Raw genomic sequence first — 17901 nt, 5'->3', positions numbered from 1 at the left:
ATTCCAAAAATAATTCAGTGGAAATGCATGGATTCCAGTTGCTGCTACTGGAAGAAACTGGAATCCATGCATTTCCACTGAATTATTTTTGTTATCTGATCCCTTATCATACCTGTTCATTCTTACTCGTTGCTCGACTTATCGTGACTAAATTCAAGATGGCTGCAAACGTTAAACTTCGTGAAGATACTGTCTGTATAAATCGTCTTGTAAGTAAACTACCAGTGCTTTTTCAAAGTTCTCAATGTCTCGTTTTAAATGTCAGGGCCCTCGGAAGTCTACCAATGAAGTGTGGAGATACATTGAGCCTCGTAAATGGGTGTAAAACAGTGATTTATTTGCATGGCTAGCCCGATGCCGAAGCACCACTACTGAAAAAGTTGTTGGTAGCATCGGCTAACTAGCGCCAGATTTTGGAGTGCAGGGGACAAGTCGAGATGGGCTATGAGACATACGTTCACACTCGGTATCATGTTTCAATACACTTTAGGTCAATATCACACCGGAATTCTCCTTTAACCAAGAACTGCTGACTCAGCTTACTGACTAGTGATTATTTTGGCTGGCGTTTAGTTTAGGAGAGGAACAACATTATAATGAATTCAATGGCCTAATCACAATACTCTGCCTATACCAATGTTTCAGACGTTGCATCATAAAGATAGTAAGCAACGTTTTTTTTTTTTTAAATCAACTAAAACAGGTTTTTGCCACAAGACCTGATACCATCCACGAGAACGGTAGACCTGCCCTTTAGTAGACTGGTAAATACAGTGTTGAATTTCAAAAATTACTTAGAGATAGGCCTACACTGTATAAAAGGGAAAGACAGGGCTGTCCAATCACATATACTAAGCTATATGTCGTTTACTTTGTAGAAACTAGTTAAAACTAGGGTATAGACCAACGCGTGACGTAGGCCAATGTTAAGCTACTCAAAAGTGTCGGCAAGTGCAAATTAAAAATGCAGCTGGGCTAATCCGTCTTTATAGGCTACCTTAATAACATTATTCCACGCGACAAAGGGCGGGTGCACATGGGGTCTGAAGCGAATTTAGGTTGGACGCTCCATTCACCCTGAATAAAACGGTTCTGCAGAGAAAGAGTGAGTGAGAGAGGGAAGTGCTTTTAATATCGGGTGACACGGGGGCGGAGCAAAGGTTTTCCGTTTTTTCCCCATAGCGGCAGGTAAGTTCGACATGCTACAGGTGGGGGAGAAGTTGAGCTCTGTTGAGTCTTACCACAGCAACAATACGCCAACCCAATGAGACTGTCACGGAGATGACTAGGAACAAGACAAGCGCAGTAAGCCACTTGCTATTGCGCTAGATATTTAGGTGGCCTTCTACAATCTGTCGTCGGGCTGTCAAATTTGTTTACTTTTTGCGCTCATCAAGGTAAAGTTACTTTATAGCCGATGTTATATACAGTGCTTGTTAAAACTGTAAACAATGAATAACCAAGAAGCCCTCCGACCGACTCCACACTCTGGACGTGTTAAAGGTAAACTCGCTACCCGGCTGGAGGAGGTGAAGAACCCATGGCGACAGACATCTACACTGGAGTTTAGTCACAATGAAACTGCCAGGTTGGCAACCGACGCTTTACTCGAGTCAGGGGAGAAGGAGTATCGAAGGGTCCTCGCAGAAGAAAAAGAACTGAGTTTTCTGTCCCCGCTTGAAATTCGCTACATTGTAGATAATGCCAACAAGAACTCTTCCTCCGAAAGCACCAGCAACGGCAATGACAGGGACTTTGGAGACACGCTGTCCGAGATGACCTCGGGTACTTACTTTCCCATGATGTCTGACGACGAGCCACCTATACTTGAGCTGGGCTGGCCAGAACCCCCACACCGGTTCGGACCCTCGGAGACACAGATTTACTTTCAGAGAGACAAAACACAAAATATTAAAGATTTAATACGCTCTCTCATTAATAAGGCGAAGAAAGTAAGTATGTTCCCCGCCCTATTTAATATAGGACAGTTGATTGATGTAGCAATATAGCCTATGTCTTTTTATTGGGTTCAATATAGAATCATGTATCAGAGAGTAGTCCATTGTTGTAGCCTGCATGATATTACTTTTAAATGGTGTGCAGGTTATGTTTACAGTGCAGACTAACACGACTGGCTGTTTTATCTCTTGCATCATACAAGTTTGGATGGTGCTTACTGCAACAACTTTTCCTGGTATTGTTCCCAGAATAGCAACGCCGTTTCCTTAAAAACAATTATATGACCCCCACACCTAAACTGTCATGCTCTTTTTTGATCACTCTTTCCAAGAGCCCCAGTAGTCTAATCCCACCTGCTGAAGCAGTGCATGCCTGTCTTACTGTTGCATATGGACACCCTTTTCACCCTTGCATTTTCATGTAAATGGTTAACTTGGTTGCTCCACCTAGTTGATGATTATTGACAGCAGTCATATGCTCAAAGTATTCAGCAGTTACCCACTGGCTCAACATCTGTGTCCATATTAAACAAATGAGGTTTTAGGTTGATATGTGTTTTTAATTGTAGTATTATGAATGGTAGTGTAGTCTAATCTTGAGAGTAGCCTACTCAAATGAATATGGTGTACACCAACAGGCATTTCAACACTGTAAGCTTAATAACTACACTAGTTATTACACCAGTTACACTAGTTATTACACCAGTAAAACAATTAAAAAAATACCCAAATGTAAGTGTTTGGGACATTTAGATATAATGCATCACAATCACAACTACAGTGTAAGCCTTTTTCAGTGTTATGTTTTCAGTGACCTTGACCTAGTCTTCACCTTCCGGTTGCAGGTTATCGCCTTGGTAATGGACATCTTCACAGATGTAGATTTGTTTTGCGATCTTATTGAGGCTGCAAACAAAAGGAAAGTTCCTGTTTACATTCTACTGGATGAGAAGAACCTGGAATATTTCATGGACATGTGCACCTCACTGGAGATTGACAACTCTCATTTGGCCGTAAGTCTTTGTGTCAGTGATGGATGGAAGCATTAAGAATACAAGTTAGTGTATTGCTAAAATAAACATTTTGCAATGCAAACTCCAGTAAGCAGGTCATGGTGACTTCTTTATGTTGCATGTTTGTTTACGTTGCCACAAATGTGCACATGCATAACTTAGATGCTTTGCTCTCCACAATTGTAGTCAATGTTTTGTCTTTCTTTTTTTCTTTCTTTCTCTCTCCCTTTCTTTCTCTCTTTCTTTCTTTCTTTCTTTCTTTCTTTCTATCTTTCTTACTCTCACTCTCTCTCTATCAGAACGTGCGAATCCGCAGTGTCTGTGGGGACACATACTGCACCAAAAGTGGGAAAAAGTTCACTGGACAAGTTCAAGAAAAATTTATGATCATTGACTGCGAGGAAGTGCTTGCCGGCTCCTACAGGTGAGTGTGTGCCCAAGGCCCATTCCTTTTCTCCTGAAGCAGCCCTCCAGCAAAGCCAACCAGTCGGCTTAATGAAAACATATAGCCTCGCCTCCTTCACATTCCCATGCATGACTCCCACGCGCCTCAATGTATATTGTGTGAGAGGAGTCAGATCAGATTTATGATCAGTTAGGAAGCTACAGGCCAAAATCACACAAATAGACAACATGGTTGGTCATCTTTGAAACAGCCAACATGAAACGAAATATGAAAATCAGCAACATTTATTTAAGTTAGTGGATAGTGGATGTTTGTGATTGTGTCAGACTTAGACCCTAAAAGTTTTAGTGTCTGCTTTTGATGTTGCTGGCTGAACAACAAAGGGTCATTTGATTTGAAGCCCTTTTAACCACAGTGAGTTCCCTCTGATGTATGTAAGTATAGCTACTTCAGTCCTCACCGTTTGGGCCTAGCCCTGTGTTCGCTTGACTCATATGCAAAGCAGGCTTCACACCTGCCATCCACCATTTTGCTGGGCACATTCTCAGAGATAGTGTTGTAGGTGTTAGCTGGAGTTCCGACTGCTGCTCTGCTGCAGGTGCTGGAGATTTTCACAGCTTTCAGTGAGGAAAACTTGATGATTTGGCATCTCCCGTGCATGGGGATGCCCTCTAAACAGCGGCATCGGCAGCAGCATCGTGGGGGTGCTGCTGTGTAGGCCTCCTAATGGAGTTCCAGCTTCCCTGCTTTTAATACTTCCACACTGCGCTGTATTGTTTCCGGACTGGTCGTCGTTGTGAGCCAGGGATTAGCAAACATGCATAATTCCTTGATGAGCGGCTATATTATGCTCTGAATTCTAATGTTGATATCGGAAAGCAGGAAAGCTGTTTCTTGTGTAAACCTAGCCCGTGTTTGTCGAGGTCTAAGGATGGCAGTTGTGTATATATTAGCTTAGCTACGTAATTAGGTATTGGATCACATGCCTTAACAGACCCTTGTGGGTTTGTGTCCAGTTATGAAAGCCATCTTGACAATGCATATTTGTTCTTGAGGCATTATGTTGTTTTATGGGAAGAAGTGCGCTGAGAGGCAGCCAGGGTTTAACTAGTGGGCGAGAGCACAACCTGTTCGCTGTGGGTGAGGCTTGTGTGAGTGACTTAAGTGCTTAGTCAAGACAAAGGGTGAAAAGTCAATGTTTTGCCTGGTACACCTACAGCACCTGACATTCAAAGAGAAGCCTCACAGGTCCTAGGCAGACATCCTAGTAAAGCTGTGAAATGTGAACCTGTGGCGTGAGATAAATGAGCTGGTAAAAAACAGTAACAGCTCCACTTTACACTTCTGTCTCGTAAATCATTTTGATGGTGTGCTGTTAAATGCTCATCAAACAACTTTATCCCCAAGTTGTGGTGACTTAGCAGAAACTTTTACAGACACAAACTGCATGTCATGAGTTGGTAGTGTTGTTCCTGTGTTATGATCGCAGCTGAATGATATTCATAAAAAGGTTGACTGTGCTGTGGCTCATTTAGTGTATGTTGGTTACCCACGCTTGCAGCATGCAGCCCTTTACGAGACAAAGACACCTGATTCCTTTCCACTGTGTGGTGAGAGCTTATCTATAAGTGTTTCAGGTACCCATATTAGGTTTCCTATTTCAATACATTACTGGACCTAATATATATTCCACAGTGTATGAGAAAGGTATGCAGTTCGATGCAGAGGCAATGAAAGTGCCACTGCAGACAGTTAAATAAGTTCAACGTTTTTACATGCCATTAAAGGTCACATCCAAATTCCATACTAGAATGTTTCAAAGGGATTAACGTCAGTCAGTCAGAGTTCTTCAGTTCAATGAGTTCTCTTTCTGGAACATTCTGACTTGCTTCAGCTGTATATCAGTTCGTATATCAGGACCAGGGTGCATATAGGTCAACGTTTTCCATAGGTTGCCACAGCCCGTTTGCTTCTGCGTGTTAGAAATAAGTGCTCTCTGAAACCATAAAGGGGACAGAACTGACTTAGCTGTTTGTTGTGTTCTGATTCCTTCCCTGTAGCTTCACCTGGTTGTCAGCACATGTCCACAGCAACATGCTCCTTCACTTCTCTGGACGAATAACGGACGGCTTCGACCGAGAGTTCCGCTGCCTCTACGCAGACTCTCAGGTTCTTGACCGTTTCTCCAACCCCGATGACGACGACGGCCCCTACTACCCTGCCCAACCCCCTCCCAGCTACGGATACGATTTAATGCAGGACAGGGCCAATAGGGCTAACCTTTCGGAGCACTCGAGCACCCCATCCGGCAGCAGCATGTCCAGCATCAAGGCCGCTCCCGGGAAGCCCGCCACGGTCTACAGGGTCACCCAGGACAAGAACGAGGTCAGCAATGCCCAGAAAGTGTCCGACAGACGCATGGGCCAGAGCCCGGTGCCAGCGTCGCCAATGCTGTCCACAGGTGGCCACCTGATGCGGGGCTCGCCCAACGGCTCCGGCCAGGCCGTCATGCACGAGCGCCCGTCCCTCGGCCCCACTGCTGGCATGGACTGGGCCAAGGCGGGCACGCCAGAGTTCCTCAGGGCCAATCTGGGCGGCCCCATCAGCAAGTTCCAGGCTCTGGGCCTGTACGACCACAAGAACTACTTTGGCGGCCAGCAGAAGGCCCAGCCTGTGGAGAACAAGTACCTCCCCAAACAAACGAGCCCAGGGAACTTTTTCAACAAATTCACAGATCTCTTCAGCGGGCCTAGCAAAGACAGCGCGGCCAACAAGGACCCGTACGTCTACAGAAGGTCGCCCACTCAAAGCACAGCCTATGGAGGTCCAGACCTATCCCAGAATGAGCCAGAAAGTAAACAGGTTTTGCCACCGCCTGCCCCCTTACCTAAAGAGGCCCTTGGCAATGACCACCGAATAACCCGGGGGGATGAAAAGCGCATGACTCTGGGCCACAGCAAGCTGGACTTGGTCAACCAGTACAACAAGAGGACCAAACCAGTGTACAGTCGCTTTGAATTAAAAAGCAACAACTGAACCAAAGCTTGTCGTCGGAGAGATATATCTCTTTCAAAGTCTGGGAGAGAAGCACGCTTTTTTGATATTTGTGCGAGTGTGTGCTTTAAAAGGCTGAATGTTGTAGGGCACTGACTTTGTATGGGTCTTTGTTCTCACAGCTGGTGGAGGACGCCGAGACAGAGGACCATACAGCACATGCCCAGGTTGACATGGTGACATGGAGATGTTTGGAACCCTTTCAGCCTTCCGGGTTCACAGCTGACAGGCAGTGAATGTTTTTTAATGTTTTTGTGAAAGACGAGCCTGTTTGTATACTGTAAAAAAAACTACTGGTGCGAATGTTTGCTTCATTTTTCTATTTGCTGCACATCAGCTGGCATAGCAAATGCATTTCTGACTCACAAAATGGTTGTCAGCACTGTGGAAGCAGTGCTTCCTTAAAACAAACCTACAGTTCCTTTTTTACAGTATTTATTCTAAAACCTGTTTTCTTACCAGCCAACAGTTTTTTTGTTGAACACTCCAATGATACAGTCAAGAGCACTACAACACAATACAAACGAGGTCTTTCTCTGTTTGTACAGGACGCCACATGAGGCTCATCTTTTTGCTACTCAGTGTTATAGTTCATTTTTACTGGGATGTTGTATTTCCAGACTCACAGTCTTCCCTGCGCGCAGAGGTGTTATTTTTAGACATACTGTGATAAGCTTGTGAGACGGACAAGTGAATTAAGATAGAAATGGGGATAATGTTTGTACTGTTTGTATAGAGTTGCATTACAATAGATAGGGAATGGCAATTAAGTAATTAGGCATGGAAAGACCTATCTACTTTCCATGGCAGTCAGATGCCAAATGCCTATTGGATTCCCCACCCACACATTCCTTTTTCTTGTAAATACTAAGGGCTCTAGTTGCAAGGACTAGGAGGGGCTCTTCATGTGAATTTTGCTGAAGCACTATAGTTAAAATGCCCAAATGCAGTTGTGTAAGCTGCTGGCATCAGTATGATTGGTTAGTCTCCTGATGATCACAAAAATATCAACCCTGAAAGCAAACTAGTGACTCAGATCTATTATTAACCAGGATCTGGTGCTGAAGCCCCCGTCTATATTAACTGTCTTGTCTGGATTGGAACTGTATGAGTCATCATGGAAAGACATGAGGCTCATAGACAAAAATAAGCCATTTACACCTGGTTGCCAGCAATATTTTAAACTGTGTAGAATTTTTATATGCATGGTGTGTGTTTGAACATTTAACACCATATTTGATACCAGTAACATAACATCATATTTATCTACAATAAAATGTATTATTTTGGGATTATATAAACCCAGCAAAAATGCTCAGTGAGCCTGTTCCAAAGACACGAATACTATATATGTTTCATAACAAACATTACCTGCAATAAAACCTCTTGAGTAGCATTCTTTACTCGTTAACTGGAATATTTACTCATTAATATTGAATGTAGTTATATGTGGTTTTTGTATGTGTTCCAAACGCTATTGAAAAACTTCCATTGTAATGTGAGTCATTATTGCAAATGCAGTGAGTCAAAAACCACAAAGGGTATTAGGATAGCGGAAGTCACCTGACTGTCATACTAGAAAACCATTATACTTCTGCAACTGTGCCCCGTCTTTCAGCATAGCTAGTTTTAAGTAAGAAATAGAATAAAAAATGACTAATACAACCACTAGACTTGTCCTGCAGAGAGAGACAAGCTTGGCCCTGCCTGCTGTGCTGTACTCTCATGAGCTCATTTGGGCCACAGGATATTCTGAACAGAGTGAGGATTGTGGGATGATGACGCTAGGCCAGAGGGACAGGGCACAGGCGCTCCAACAAGAGGCCCAGTCAACAGCCGGCTACTCACTCACACCAACAAGGCACTCTCTCAAATGTCCGCAGGCCCCTGCCTCTTCGTTCACAATATCCTTTGGATCCAGTTACAAGGCACCGCAGGCCGCAAAAGGGCAGTTTAGTTGGACCCCAAGCTGTCACTCTCTTGGGCCTCTTGACGTGTTTTAGGGACCGTACAAAGGCAGCGTTGACTAATCATTTGACTCATGGTGATATGTGCATATTCTTCAAATGCCACTGTAGAATTTAGAAATGTCCAAGTGGGCCGGGGTGGTTGTCCTAGGGGGAGAGTATTGTCCATGCTCTGTGAACAATGGACAAGGAAACACAAGGACAAGGAAGGGGGAATTAGTAGGTGATTTGGGATTCAGAAAGTCTTGACCTGCTTAGCCAGCGTTTTTTTTTTTCTTTTTTTTTTTTTTGAGGACAGAGAGGGAAACCCAACACCAGCCGGCCTTGTTTCAGAGTCTGCATGATTAGCCATTCTGAAGACCAGCTGCATGTAGTAGGCAAGGCTTCATCACCGCTAACTGGTTATCTCTCATGAATGGCCAAGTTCAATGGTCTTACAGAAAGCATTTATCTGTGTTTTGGCTGGTTAAATGTCATACTTTGTATGCAAGGGCTCATGATGAAATCAGCTATTAATGTACTGTTGTGTTTTTTGTTATGTCAGTGCAGACATAGACCAGCAGTTGTTGGCAAACATATTCACAAACATATTCATCAAAACTAATTTCAGCGTGCAATAGCTTTTATGTCCAAATGGCAGACACAATGGCCATATTTCACTGTTCTTTGGACACAAATGTTTCTGGCTTATAGTGATGAGTCACGCCCGCAGGTCTAAGTTTGAATGGCAAATCATAATTCTTTGCATACGTTCAAAATGACCGGTAGAGCCAGTTGTTAATGTTCCTGTTGTCCCTAATCTCTTATGGTGTCATAAAACTCCAAGTCTCACTTCAGACAGATCCCGTCTAGTTTCGTCAGCTTAACACAAAAGTAAAAACAGACCAAAGCCCCTTATTTGGTCACTGGTGACATGGAGTAAGAGCATTGATACTGACTACTGAATACAGTATGTGCATACATGTTATGAATTGTTTTCATAATCCTTTTCTTCACCTTGTCAGACAGCATTCATGCACTTAATCCAGCTGTGTATAGATGAAGATGTATTTTTAGCATTCAAAAGCACAAAGAAACGAAGGAATGTGTTGTTCTCGTAAAAAGATCCACTTTTTACTTGATAAAGCTTTTTTTTTTATTATTTCAAAAGACTGTTAATGAGGCATTTTAAGGTTAGGCCGACAGATAGATATGATGATATCAAACCGATGGTTTAATTCAGACTGAATTACATATCATCAAATTCTATCTCCTTCTAATTCCTTTTTGCTGGCGGAGGGGTTTAATTTTCCCTCGATCACAGTGGAATACTGAGCGGCAGAGTGAAATGTTTAGCGTTTGTGTTTCCGATATTAGACTCTCACTGGCTGATGGACAGAATGCAATTGCTGAAGCCACAGGCTGGAAAAGGAAATAAAACAAATGACCTGATGGCGCTTAACTTGTATTGATCGTACTGCATGAGGGAGGGGTAGCTGAGCATGAATCATATCATTATTTATGGCTTTTGATCTTTGCCAGAGTGCATCACAAGCTGAGGATGAGTCATACTATGGTGTGGGGAATATGACTTACCCAGTCCCGCAAATCTTTTTTTTTATTATTATTATTATTTTCCTTGAAAGAAGGTGTGACACAATTTCCTACAAAGATGTTAAGAGATAATACATTTTCTTTTCACCCATGTGAACAAGTGTAATGACTAGCACTGAGTGAGTAGGCTCCTACTTGCAACATATCAAATGGCTTACTGCAACTATGTGGCCAAACCTGTTGTAAATGCTGAGTATTCAACACCTCTGACAGGCTGTCAAAGCCTTCTGCTAATCAGCTTCCATGCAAAGACAGTCACTGTCAGCCAGCCGGAGACACACACACACACACACACACACACACACAAGCTGTGCCCTCTTTATGCCATGCATCCTCCCCTGTTTTCTGTTTCAAACCCACACAGGGCTTAGAGGAGCCTCTGTTAAAGTGCAAGAGACTTATCATGCAAATGTGGAAATGGTTATTGCCACTGTAAACAGACCTCATGGAGCAAAGCATTCAGGATGTCCAATCAAGGGTTGAAATTATTTGCTTTGCATGCGCTAAAGAGTTTTGCAAATGTACAGTGTTCTGGTGTAGTGGTTGTGACCTGAGTTGTTCACAAAGGTTGACAAATGGGTGTGTAGTTATACCTGTCATTCTTGCTTTCAGGCAACCCTAAAAATTGCATTTCTAAAAGCTCACAAGCCAAGACAGTGATGCAAGACTCCAGACTAGACATGGTCCATTACGTTTTAAAAATGGTCACTAACTCAGCATTACTTTGTTGACAGAAAGCGGACAACGTTTGCAAAAAGGACATATACAATATCTCAAATGTTGAAACTGACCCAATTTGTGACTATTTCATGAACGCTCATTTGGAATTTAATGCCAGCGATACGTCTCAAAACAGTTGGAACAGGGGCAATAAAAGGCTGGAAAAGTTGTGTAATGCTACAGAAAACATATGGAAGAATATTTCACAACTAATTAGGCTAGCTGGCACCACACGTGTGTATGACAAGAGCATCCAGAGGGAACAGATGTGGAGGTGTTCATCACTCTGTACAATCATTCCAGGTGAATAATGCAGCAATATAAGAATAATGCTGCCCAACATGAAACTGCAAAGAATTTGGGAGTTTCATCATATATATATATATATATATATATATATATATATATATATATATATATATATATATATATATATATTGTGAACAAGGGACAGGGTTGAAAAACAATATTGGATTGATATGGTCCCCTTGGGCTTCAGGTGGCACTGCATTAAAAACAGACCTGATTGTGTACAGAAAATCATTGCGTGCTCAGGAAAACTTTAATGACCATTGTCTGTGAACACAGTCTGATGCTCTATCCAGAAATTCTAGTTAAACCTCTACCATAAAAAGAAAAAAAACATCTTTATACATGATCCAGAAATGCTGTCATCTTATCTGGACCCAAGCTCATTTAAGATGAACTGAGGCAAAGTGGAAAACTGTCCTGTGGTTAGATCAATCACTATTTGTAATTCTATTTGGAAATCATGGAATCTGCATCCTGTTCTGAAGAGGAATCGGACCACCAAGTTGTTATTAGTGTATAATTCAAAAGCCAGCATTTACTCTATGATGGTGTGGTCTGCACCTCTGGAAAGGTACAATTAATGCTGCATGATATATACATGAGCAGCATGTGCTGTCGTCCAATGTCTTTTTCAGGGAACACCTTTAATATGTCAAAGAAAACATCGCCAATCTGCATTGTGTACATATTACAACAATATGGCTCCATAGTAGAAAAGTCCAGGTGCAAAAAAGACCTGCCTGCAGTCCAGACCTGTCTCGTTGGCTGATTGTTCCATCATGGAAAGGAAAAAACGATTAAGACCCCAGATGGTTGAGCAGCTGAAATCAAGCAAGAATGGAACATTTCAATTTCAAAACTCCAGCAACTGGTCTCCTCAGTTCCCATGTTTTGCAAAACATTTACAGACTGTTGTCAAAAGAAGAGGCGAAACAACAGCACAATAAACACACCATCGTCCCAATGTTTTTGAGACCTGTTGCTGGCATCAAATTCAAAATGAACATATATTTTTCAAAAAACAAAATGTTTTTGTTTATGGTGTCTTTTGGACTATAGCTACTCAATTAAATTTGAGATGATTTGCAAATCATAGCATTGTGTTTTTTATCTACATTTTACACACTGTCCCCACTTTCTGGAAACAGGCTTGTACATATTTAATCGGCAGATAGATCAATCCAAATCCACCTGCCTCTACCAACCTGTGTCTATTCATTTATGACTTTCTTGGCCTTTAGACACAGGGTTGCAAGGCCTGTACCAACTAACTGTAAAGAGCTAAAACAAATAGCCATAATGTTGGTCTGATTTATTATTGCGGTCATAGTCCATCTCTGCATGGTATTTTCCATATAGTTCATGACTCATTGTTGTATAATTTGTGCCACTTACACCGCCTATGTTTTGCAGCGGAGTGTAGGTATGTGGGTTGGATGCTAACACCAGGCCTGGGGCAGAAGGGAGGGGCAGCTTGTACGAGCCAAGGACACGCCGCCGGCGCAGTACATCTTAACATTAGACATTCCCCGGGATGTCGGCACAGAGCGAAAAACTCTGAATGTGCTCAGGCTTGTGCTTGCAGGCTAAGCCACACAAGCATAGCCACACAAGCATCCTCCTTTATCTCCACAAGCAATCCCCATGCTGCTAAGCACTTCAAAGGTAGTTAAATATTAATGTAATTAAATCAGCTTTGTTTTCAAAGGGTCAGTGGTGGGAGTTCTTCTTCACAAGACCAGCTTCCTTTTTCTTGTTGATTTTGGTTGTTTGTTTCTCTGCTTTGCCTAGCCTTTGTTTGTTTGCTCTTTTTTTGTTCTTTGTTTATTTTGTTTGTAAAGTTATTTGTCTTTTTTGTTTGAGTTTTACAGCAGCCTTATCAAATCTGCTCATTGGGGCTCCTACCTCAGGTTTCTATGGTGATATTTCAGAAATACACAAAGCCACATTGTTTCATATCTGGGTGATTGGAAATGATCTATATTGCAACAGTGACACCCTGTGGTATGAAGCGATGGTGGTAGGAGTAATGGTCATGGTGTGTGTCTGTGTCTACTGTATGTCTATATCTCTTGTCTGTGTCAGTGTGTTTGTGTCTGTGTGTCAGTGTGTCTGTCTGTGTCTGTGTCTGGCATATCACACACCTGAGAATAATGACACTCAACATTCTGGTGGGCAGTTTTTGACCCTTACAAATCATAACTGATCCATCAACAATATGTGTGTACTATATGGTGCTGTCATGTTTAATGTTGCAATATGACACACATTGATATGCTATAAAGCTATTTAATATTTACACATACACATAATGTACAGTTTTTACTATCAAAACGAAATACACATTCCTGTTATTGTCAGGGAATTCAGTGTATCATTAAATTAGGTCACTGGCTTTGATGAGACGTTCTTGTTATGCATCGTTTTGTATTTGTGTGGGCCTGGCATGTGTGGCGGGTGTTGCGTTGCGGTGCGGTGCCAGTGTGAACAGCCAAGCGGCACTGCTCAGGCGTCACTTATGAGTAATGGCACAGATAGAGACTCCAGACATGGCACCATTTGCTAATTTCAGTCAGAATCTGTGTCAAGGATTCTTAGTAATAAGCTGTGCTTCTTTTTTTCCTCTGAAAGGCTTTGCTTTTATATAATACTTTCAAGTGCATTAGCTTTTCCATTTATCAAATGCAGTTTATTGCATTACTCAAAACTAACTTTTGTTAGAGATTTTCTGTGTTTAGATTTTGTGATCTTGTCAGAGACACAATTCTTATCAAAGGTTTATGCTATTTTTGTTGCATGACAGGTAATCCATAACATTTCAATGTATCCTGTTATGAGACCCTTGGTTGTTTTGTTTTTGTGTATGCAGCATATTGATATCTACATTTGAGCATGGTCTTGCTTGTATTTGTATTGGCATATGGGACAGGTTTTCCTAACAGTGCATCTACATCCATCATGCAACGAATATATTGTCTGTCCTCTGCATAAAAAGATGTTGATTTTGTGCATTTTAAGCAGAGAGACACTCTGGCAGCAAGTACATTTACATCCATTTCTACTGTCCAACACCTACCTCATGACAGTCCTCCTTCTTTTCTGGAGTCAACCAGCAACCGGAAGGATGCCAGTTTGAGCCCAACACTCTTCCTGACCCTGTCGAATTGTCCTTGAGCAAGACACTGAACCCCAAAGTGCTCCCGATGTGCAGGTTGGCAGTGTCGGTGTGTGAGTGTGTGTGTGATGCTCGGAGGAATAAAAAAGTGCTATATAAATGCAATCCATTTACCATTCTCAATGTGACTGTTTTCCACAACTGTTCTCAGTTGACAAAGCCCAAAATGGAAACCTTGAGCTATGTGATTATAATGCAAATTGAGATAACTTTGGGTCAGAATTGAATATTTTGATAAGACCTTGCATATTACATAAGTCATGATACTCTTGACCTCAAAAACTTATCTCCAATTCAAACACTTCAGAAGATGCTCATAGGAATATCCAAGATTATTTCACACTTCTCTTAGCTTATTTCCAATGCTGTTTTTAAGCATGATAAAATCAAATGTGATATTTCAGCTGGGAGTAGATTGATTGTCTACCTGTTGTGATCTTTTAGAAACGGTGACATCCATTGAGCACATTGTCACCCCCCCCAGTCCACTCAAGACTGCTGACCTTTCCAAGCCTGGAGGGGAGGCTGCAGGAGGTAGTGGAAATTAGGCAGGCAGGGCTGGCTATCTCTTTCCATTTACCGTGTGGAAGTCCAGGAAATCACCTTATTGTCTCCCAGACCTGAGGTGAGTCACCCTCATGCTGGACATTGATGTTTACTGGAGTGGAGTGCAGTTTCTCTGACTGCGCCCCCCAGCCAACAACCACCACCCTGTCCTCCCCACCATCACCACCACCACCCACCCCACCCATCCACCCCCGGTGTCCAGCTCTTCACTTCAGATCACAGCCATCTGTCTACAAGGTCCACATTTCAACCCATCCTTTGATTATGCAGGGACATATGCCAGATATTTCCATAGGCCCCAGGGCTCGAGTGGCCTGTCACAGTTGCTCGTGTGTGTGTGTGTGTAGTGTGTCTGTGTGTGTGTCTGTGTGTGTGTGTGTGTGTGTGTGCGTGTGTGTGTGTGTGTCTGGCTGAGCGCTGCTGAAGTGTGACAGTTTCCGCATGAATTTGAAAAAAGCTGGAAGGTGGAAAAGGAGGAGGGGAGCTGATGACACTTCCTGTCAGCGTCTCCCTTACTGGGGGAGATTTATCTCCTGCAGCGGCGCAGAGGAGACAAGAGGAGGAGGAGAGGAGGAGAGGAGGGGAGGAGGAAAGGAGAGGAGGAGGAGAGGAGGGGAGTGAGGATGAGAGGATAGGAGAGGAGGAGGGAAGGGGAGAGGAGAGGAGGAGGAGAGGAGGGGAGTGAGGATGAGAGGATAGGAGAGGAGGAGGGAAGGGGAGAGGAGAGAGGAGGAGGAGAGGAGGGGAGTGAGGATGAGAGGATAGGAGACGAGAAGAAACAAAAGGAGAGGAGAGAGAATGAGAGGAGCAGGGAGAGGAGAGGAGGAGGAGGGAAGAGAGGAGGAGAGCAGAGAGGAGAGGAGGAGAGGAAAGGAGAGGAGAGGAGAGGAGCACTTACCAACTCCTTCCACCTTCCACTCCTACCACATGCCTGTCCCCTGGGGTCAGCTATCTAGTTTACCCTCACACTCCTCCTCCACATTATTCCAACACTCCCCAAACACTGGCACGCCAAAAGGTCAGACGAGGGGGTGTCCATTACATGTCCAGTAGCCTCACTCCGTCCACAGTGCACTAACACATTTAAACCATGGGCTGTGCTGGCAGCCAGCAGGACTGAAGGGTCAACGCTATTGCACATTAAAGGAAGAACAGTTTTTAAAAGATGTAATTCGGACCCCTCTGGATTAGCTGTTCATTAAGAATGCTTTATCTTCCTGGTAACCTGAGGAGACGGAGCATTAACCTTCAATCCTTCGGCGCGGCGCGGCTCTGCTCGCCTGCTATGGAGCGCGTGCTTTAATGGAGGTGGCATTTTCGCCTGCGTCTCCTCCACCTCGGGGGCGCTTCCTGGTGCTGCTGAGGAGGAGTGAAGATGCTCTGAGCCAAACAAATGTTCCGATCACTCTCCACATAATAGAATTGTTTTCATCCAGTCTATTGATTTTTATTACTCAGTCTCCGGGCTTTGCACATACCCTTACCTTTTGTGTCGTCCAAGGGGTTTCAAATGCCAGCTATGACATCAGCAAGCAACAGTCACCATCTGGGGTGCAGGGGGGGCTGTGGTCACTAAGGTAGACAGGGAAATAAAAAAGCATCTCCTGGTCAGGAAGGCCAGCTCACACAAGTCAGGGTGAAGGCACTTTTGGTGATGTAACAAGGAAGTCAAATACCACTGTCTCTCCTCGTGTAAGACTTTTGCCTCTTCTGAGTAGTATACCAAAGTCCATTATAACCTCAGTAAATGTCTGTATTTCCATGCTCAATAACCCGTTCTGCATGTGGAAAGATACATAATGCACATGCAATAAGAGCAAAGAGTATTAAAAAATAAGAACCTGCCCTGTTAGTGTGATGTTTGGTCATTTGTTTCGTGACAGGCTCTGCAGGGGCCATACACAATACACATTAGAAAGTAGAACATGACCTACAATGGGACACGAGTAGGCAACGTAACGTGCAGAATCACAAGGAGGTGTTAGGGGGACGGGAAGGAAAGAAAGGCTCCTTCTCACATCAGATGCTGTTTACCAACACGCCATGGCTGGCAACAGATGACACAGAAGGGCCTAAACGCCAGGTGAATATGGGCCACCACTTACTCTGTGCCCTGGTCTGCATACAGCAAACCACAACAGGAAAAAGAAAAGAAAAAAACAAGGCTCTGGGGAGAGAGAATGAGTGTCCTTAGAGTACTGTACTGTATATGGGAGGCTGATGTGGATGACATATGCACTAAGTGTTCTCTGTTGTCAGCTCAGAACAGGAGCTATACAAGAACAAGAGGGAACAGTGTGTTCTATCTATTTTAAAGCTTTTTTAATGTATCTCTCTTGTTTGATAATGTGTGATCCTTGTTGCAGAGTTTCAGCCTTTGTGCGACCAAACAATTGATGTTCAGAAGCGTGCTAGGATTTCTAATTTGTTTTTGTCACTCCATCTACCTTTAAATGTGTATCAGGAAAATTGTCTGATTTAGTCCCGTTTCACAGAGCCATTGAAGCGAGGTTGCACTATTCTCCCGTCCATGAAATTATGTTTGATCCCCTTGGAGTGTGAACACGAGCTATTAACACCCAATAAACAAAATTTGAGACTCCCTCCAGAAATAAAATGAATATCATTATTACATAAAGAAGTCTGAGTACACCTCAAGTCCATTATTTCTCTTCTACGCCTGAATATTGGTATTAGAGGGGCTGCCTTTCTGACTATGAAAAATGAGGCTGCACCGCCGGCCTATGTGATCACTTAGTAAAAATGACAAAACAGTAAAATCTAAATAGTATTCCCATGCTACCGTGTACTCTAATTCTTTTCAGTGTGTTCTGTACCTTCATAATTGGATGGTGGACTGTACAAAATACAAACACCTTGTCTCCTTTAATCAAAAGCGAAAACGAAGAGAGTGGGCACATGGCCCAAACAGATCTGAGGCCTTTTCCTGGACACCCACCTGATTCAGATCTGATGCTGCGGACAACATGACTACCAGGCTCTTCTGTCTATGTCTTCTTCCAGGCCTTGACTGTCCTAATTGCGGCCTTGTTCTGCGATCGCCCCGCCGATAGCCTTCCGCATGGCAGCGGGAGAATGTATTCCGCTCGGCTCTCTGCGCTTCCAGATGGAAGGG

At 43.3% G+C, this 17901-nt stretch overlaps 1 protein-coding gene across 1 annotated transcript; it reads left to right on the top strand.

Moving 5' to 3' along the window:
* Nucleotides 1–791: 791 nt before the first annotated feature.
* Nucleotides 792–7830, top strand: fam83c (family with sequence similarity 83 member C). The gene is made up of 4 exons (XM_042088161.1): nucleotides 792–1952; nucleotides 2804–2971; nucleotides 3271–3395; nucleotides 5438–7830. Exons 1-4 carry the CDS (start codon nucleotides 1452–1454, stop codon nucleotides 6411–6413), a joined length of 1770 nt encoding a protein of 589 aa, XP_041944095.1. The 5' UTR covers nucleotides 792–1451; the 3' UTR covers nucleotides 6414–7830.
* Nucleotides 7831–17901: the final 10071 nt, after the last annotated feature.

Source organism: Alosa sapidissima, chromosome 4 (genome assembly GCF_018492685.1).
Source record: "Alosa sapidissima isolate fAloSap1 chromosome 4, fAloSap1.pri, whole genome shotgun sequence".
Lineage (NCBI taxonomy): Eukaryota > Metazoa > Chordata > Actinopteri > Clupeiformes > Clupeidae > Alosa > Alosa sapidissima.
The sequence above is the reverse complement of the archived record's forward strand: the minus strand, read 5'-3'. Positions and strand labels throughout refer to the sequence as shown.

What these genes read in the sequence shown, in the direction of transcription:
- fam83c (XM_042088161.1), top strand. Translation starts at nt 1,452, where the DNA reads ATGAATAACCAAGAAGCCCTCCGACCGACTCCACACTCTGGACGTGTT. An exon ending in TCATTAATAAGGCGAAGAAA is followed by an intron (nt 1,953 to 2,803) that starts GTAAGTATGTTC and finishes TTCCGGTTGCAG; the next exon opens with GTTATCGCCTTGGTAATGGA. An exon ending in TTGACAACTCTCATTTGGCC is followed by an intron (nt 2,972 to 3,270) that starts GTAAGTCTTTGT and finishes TCTCTCTATCAG; the next exon opens with AACGTGCGAATCCGCAGTGT.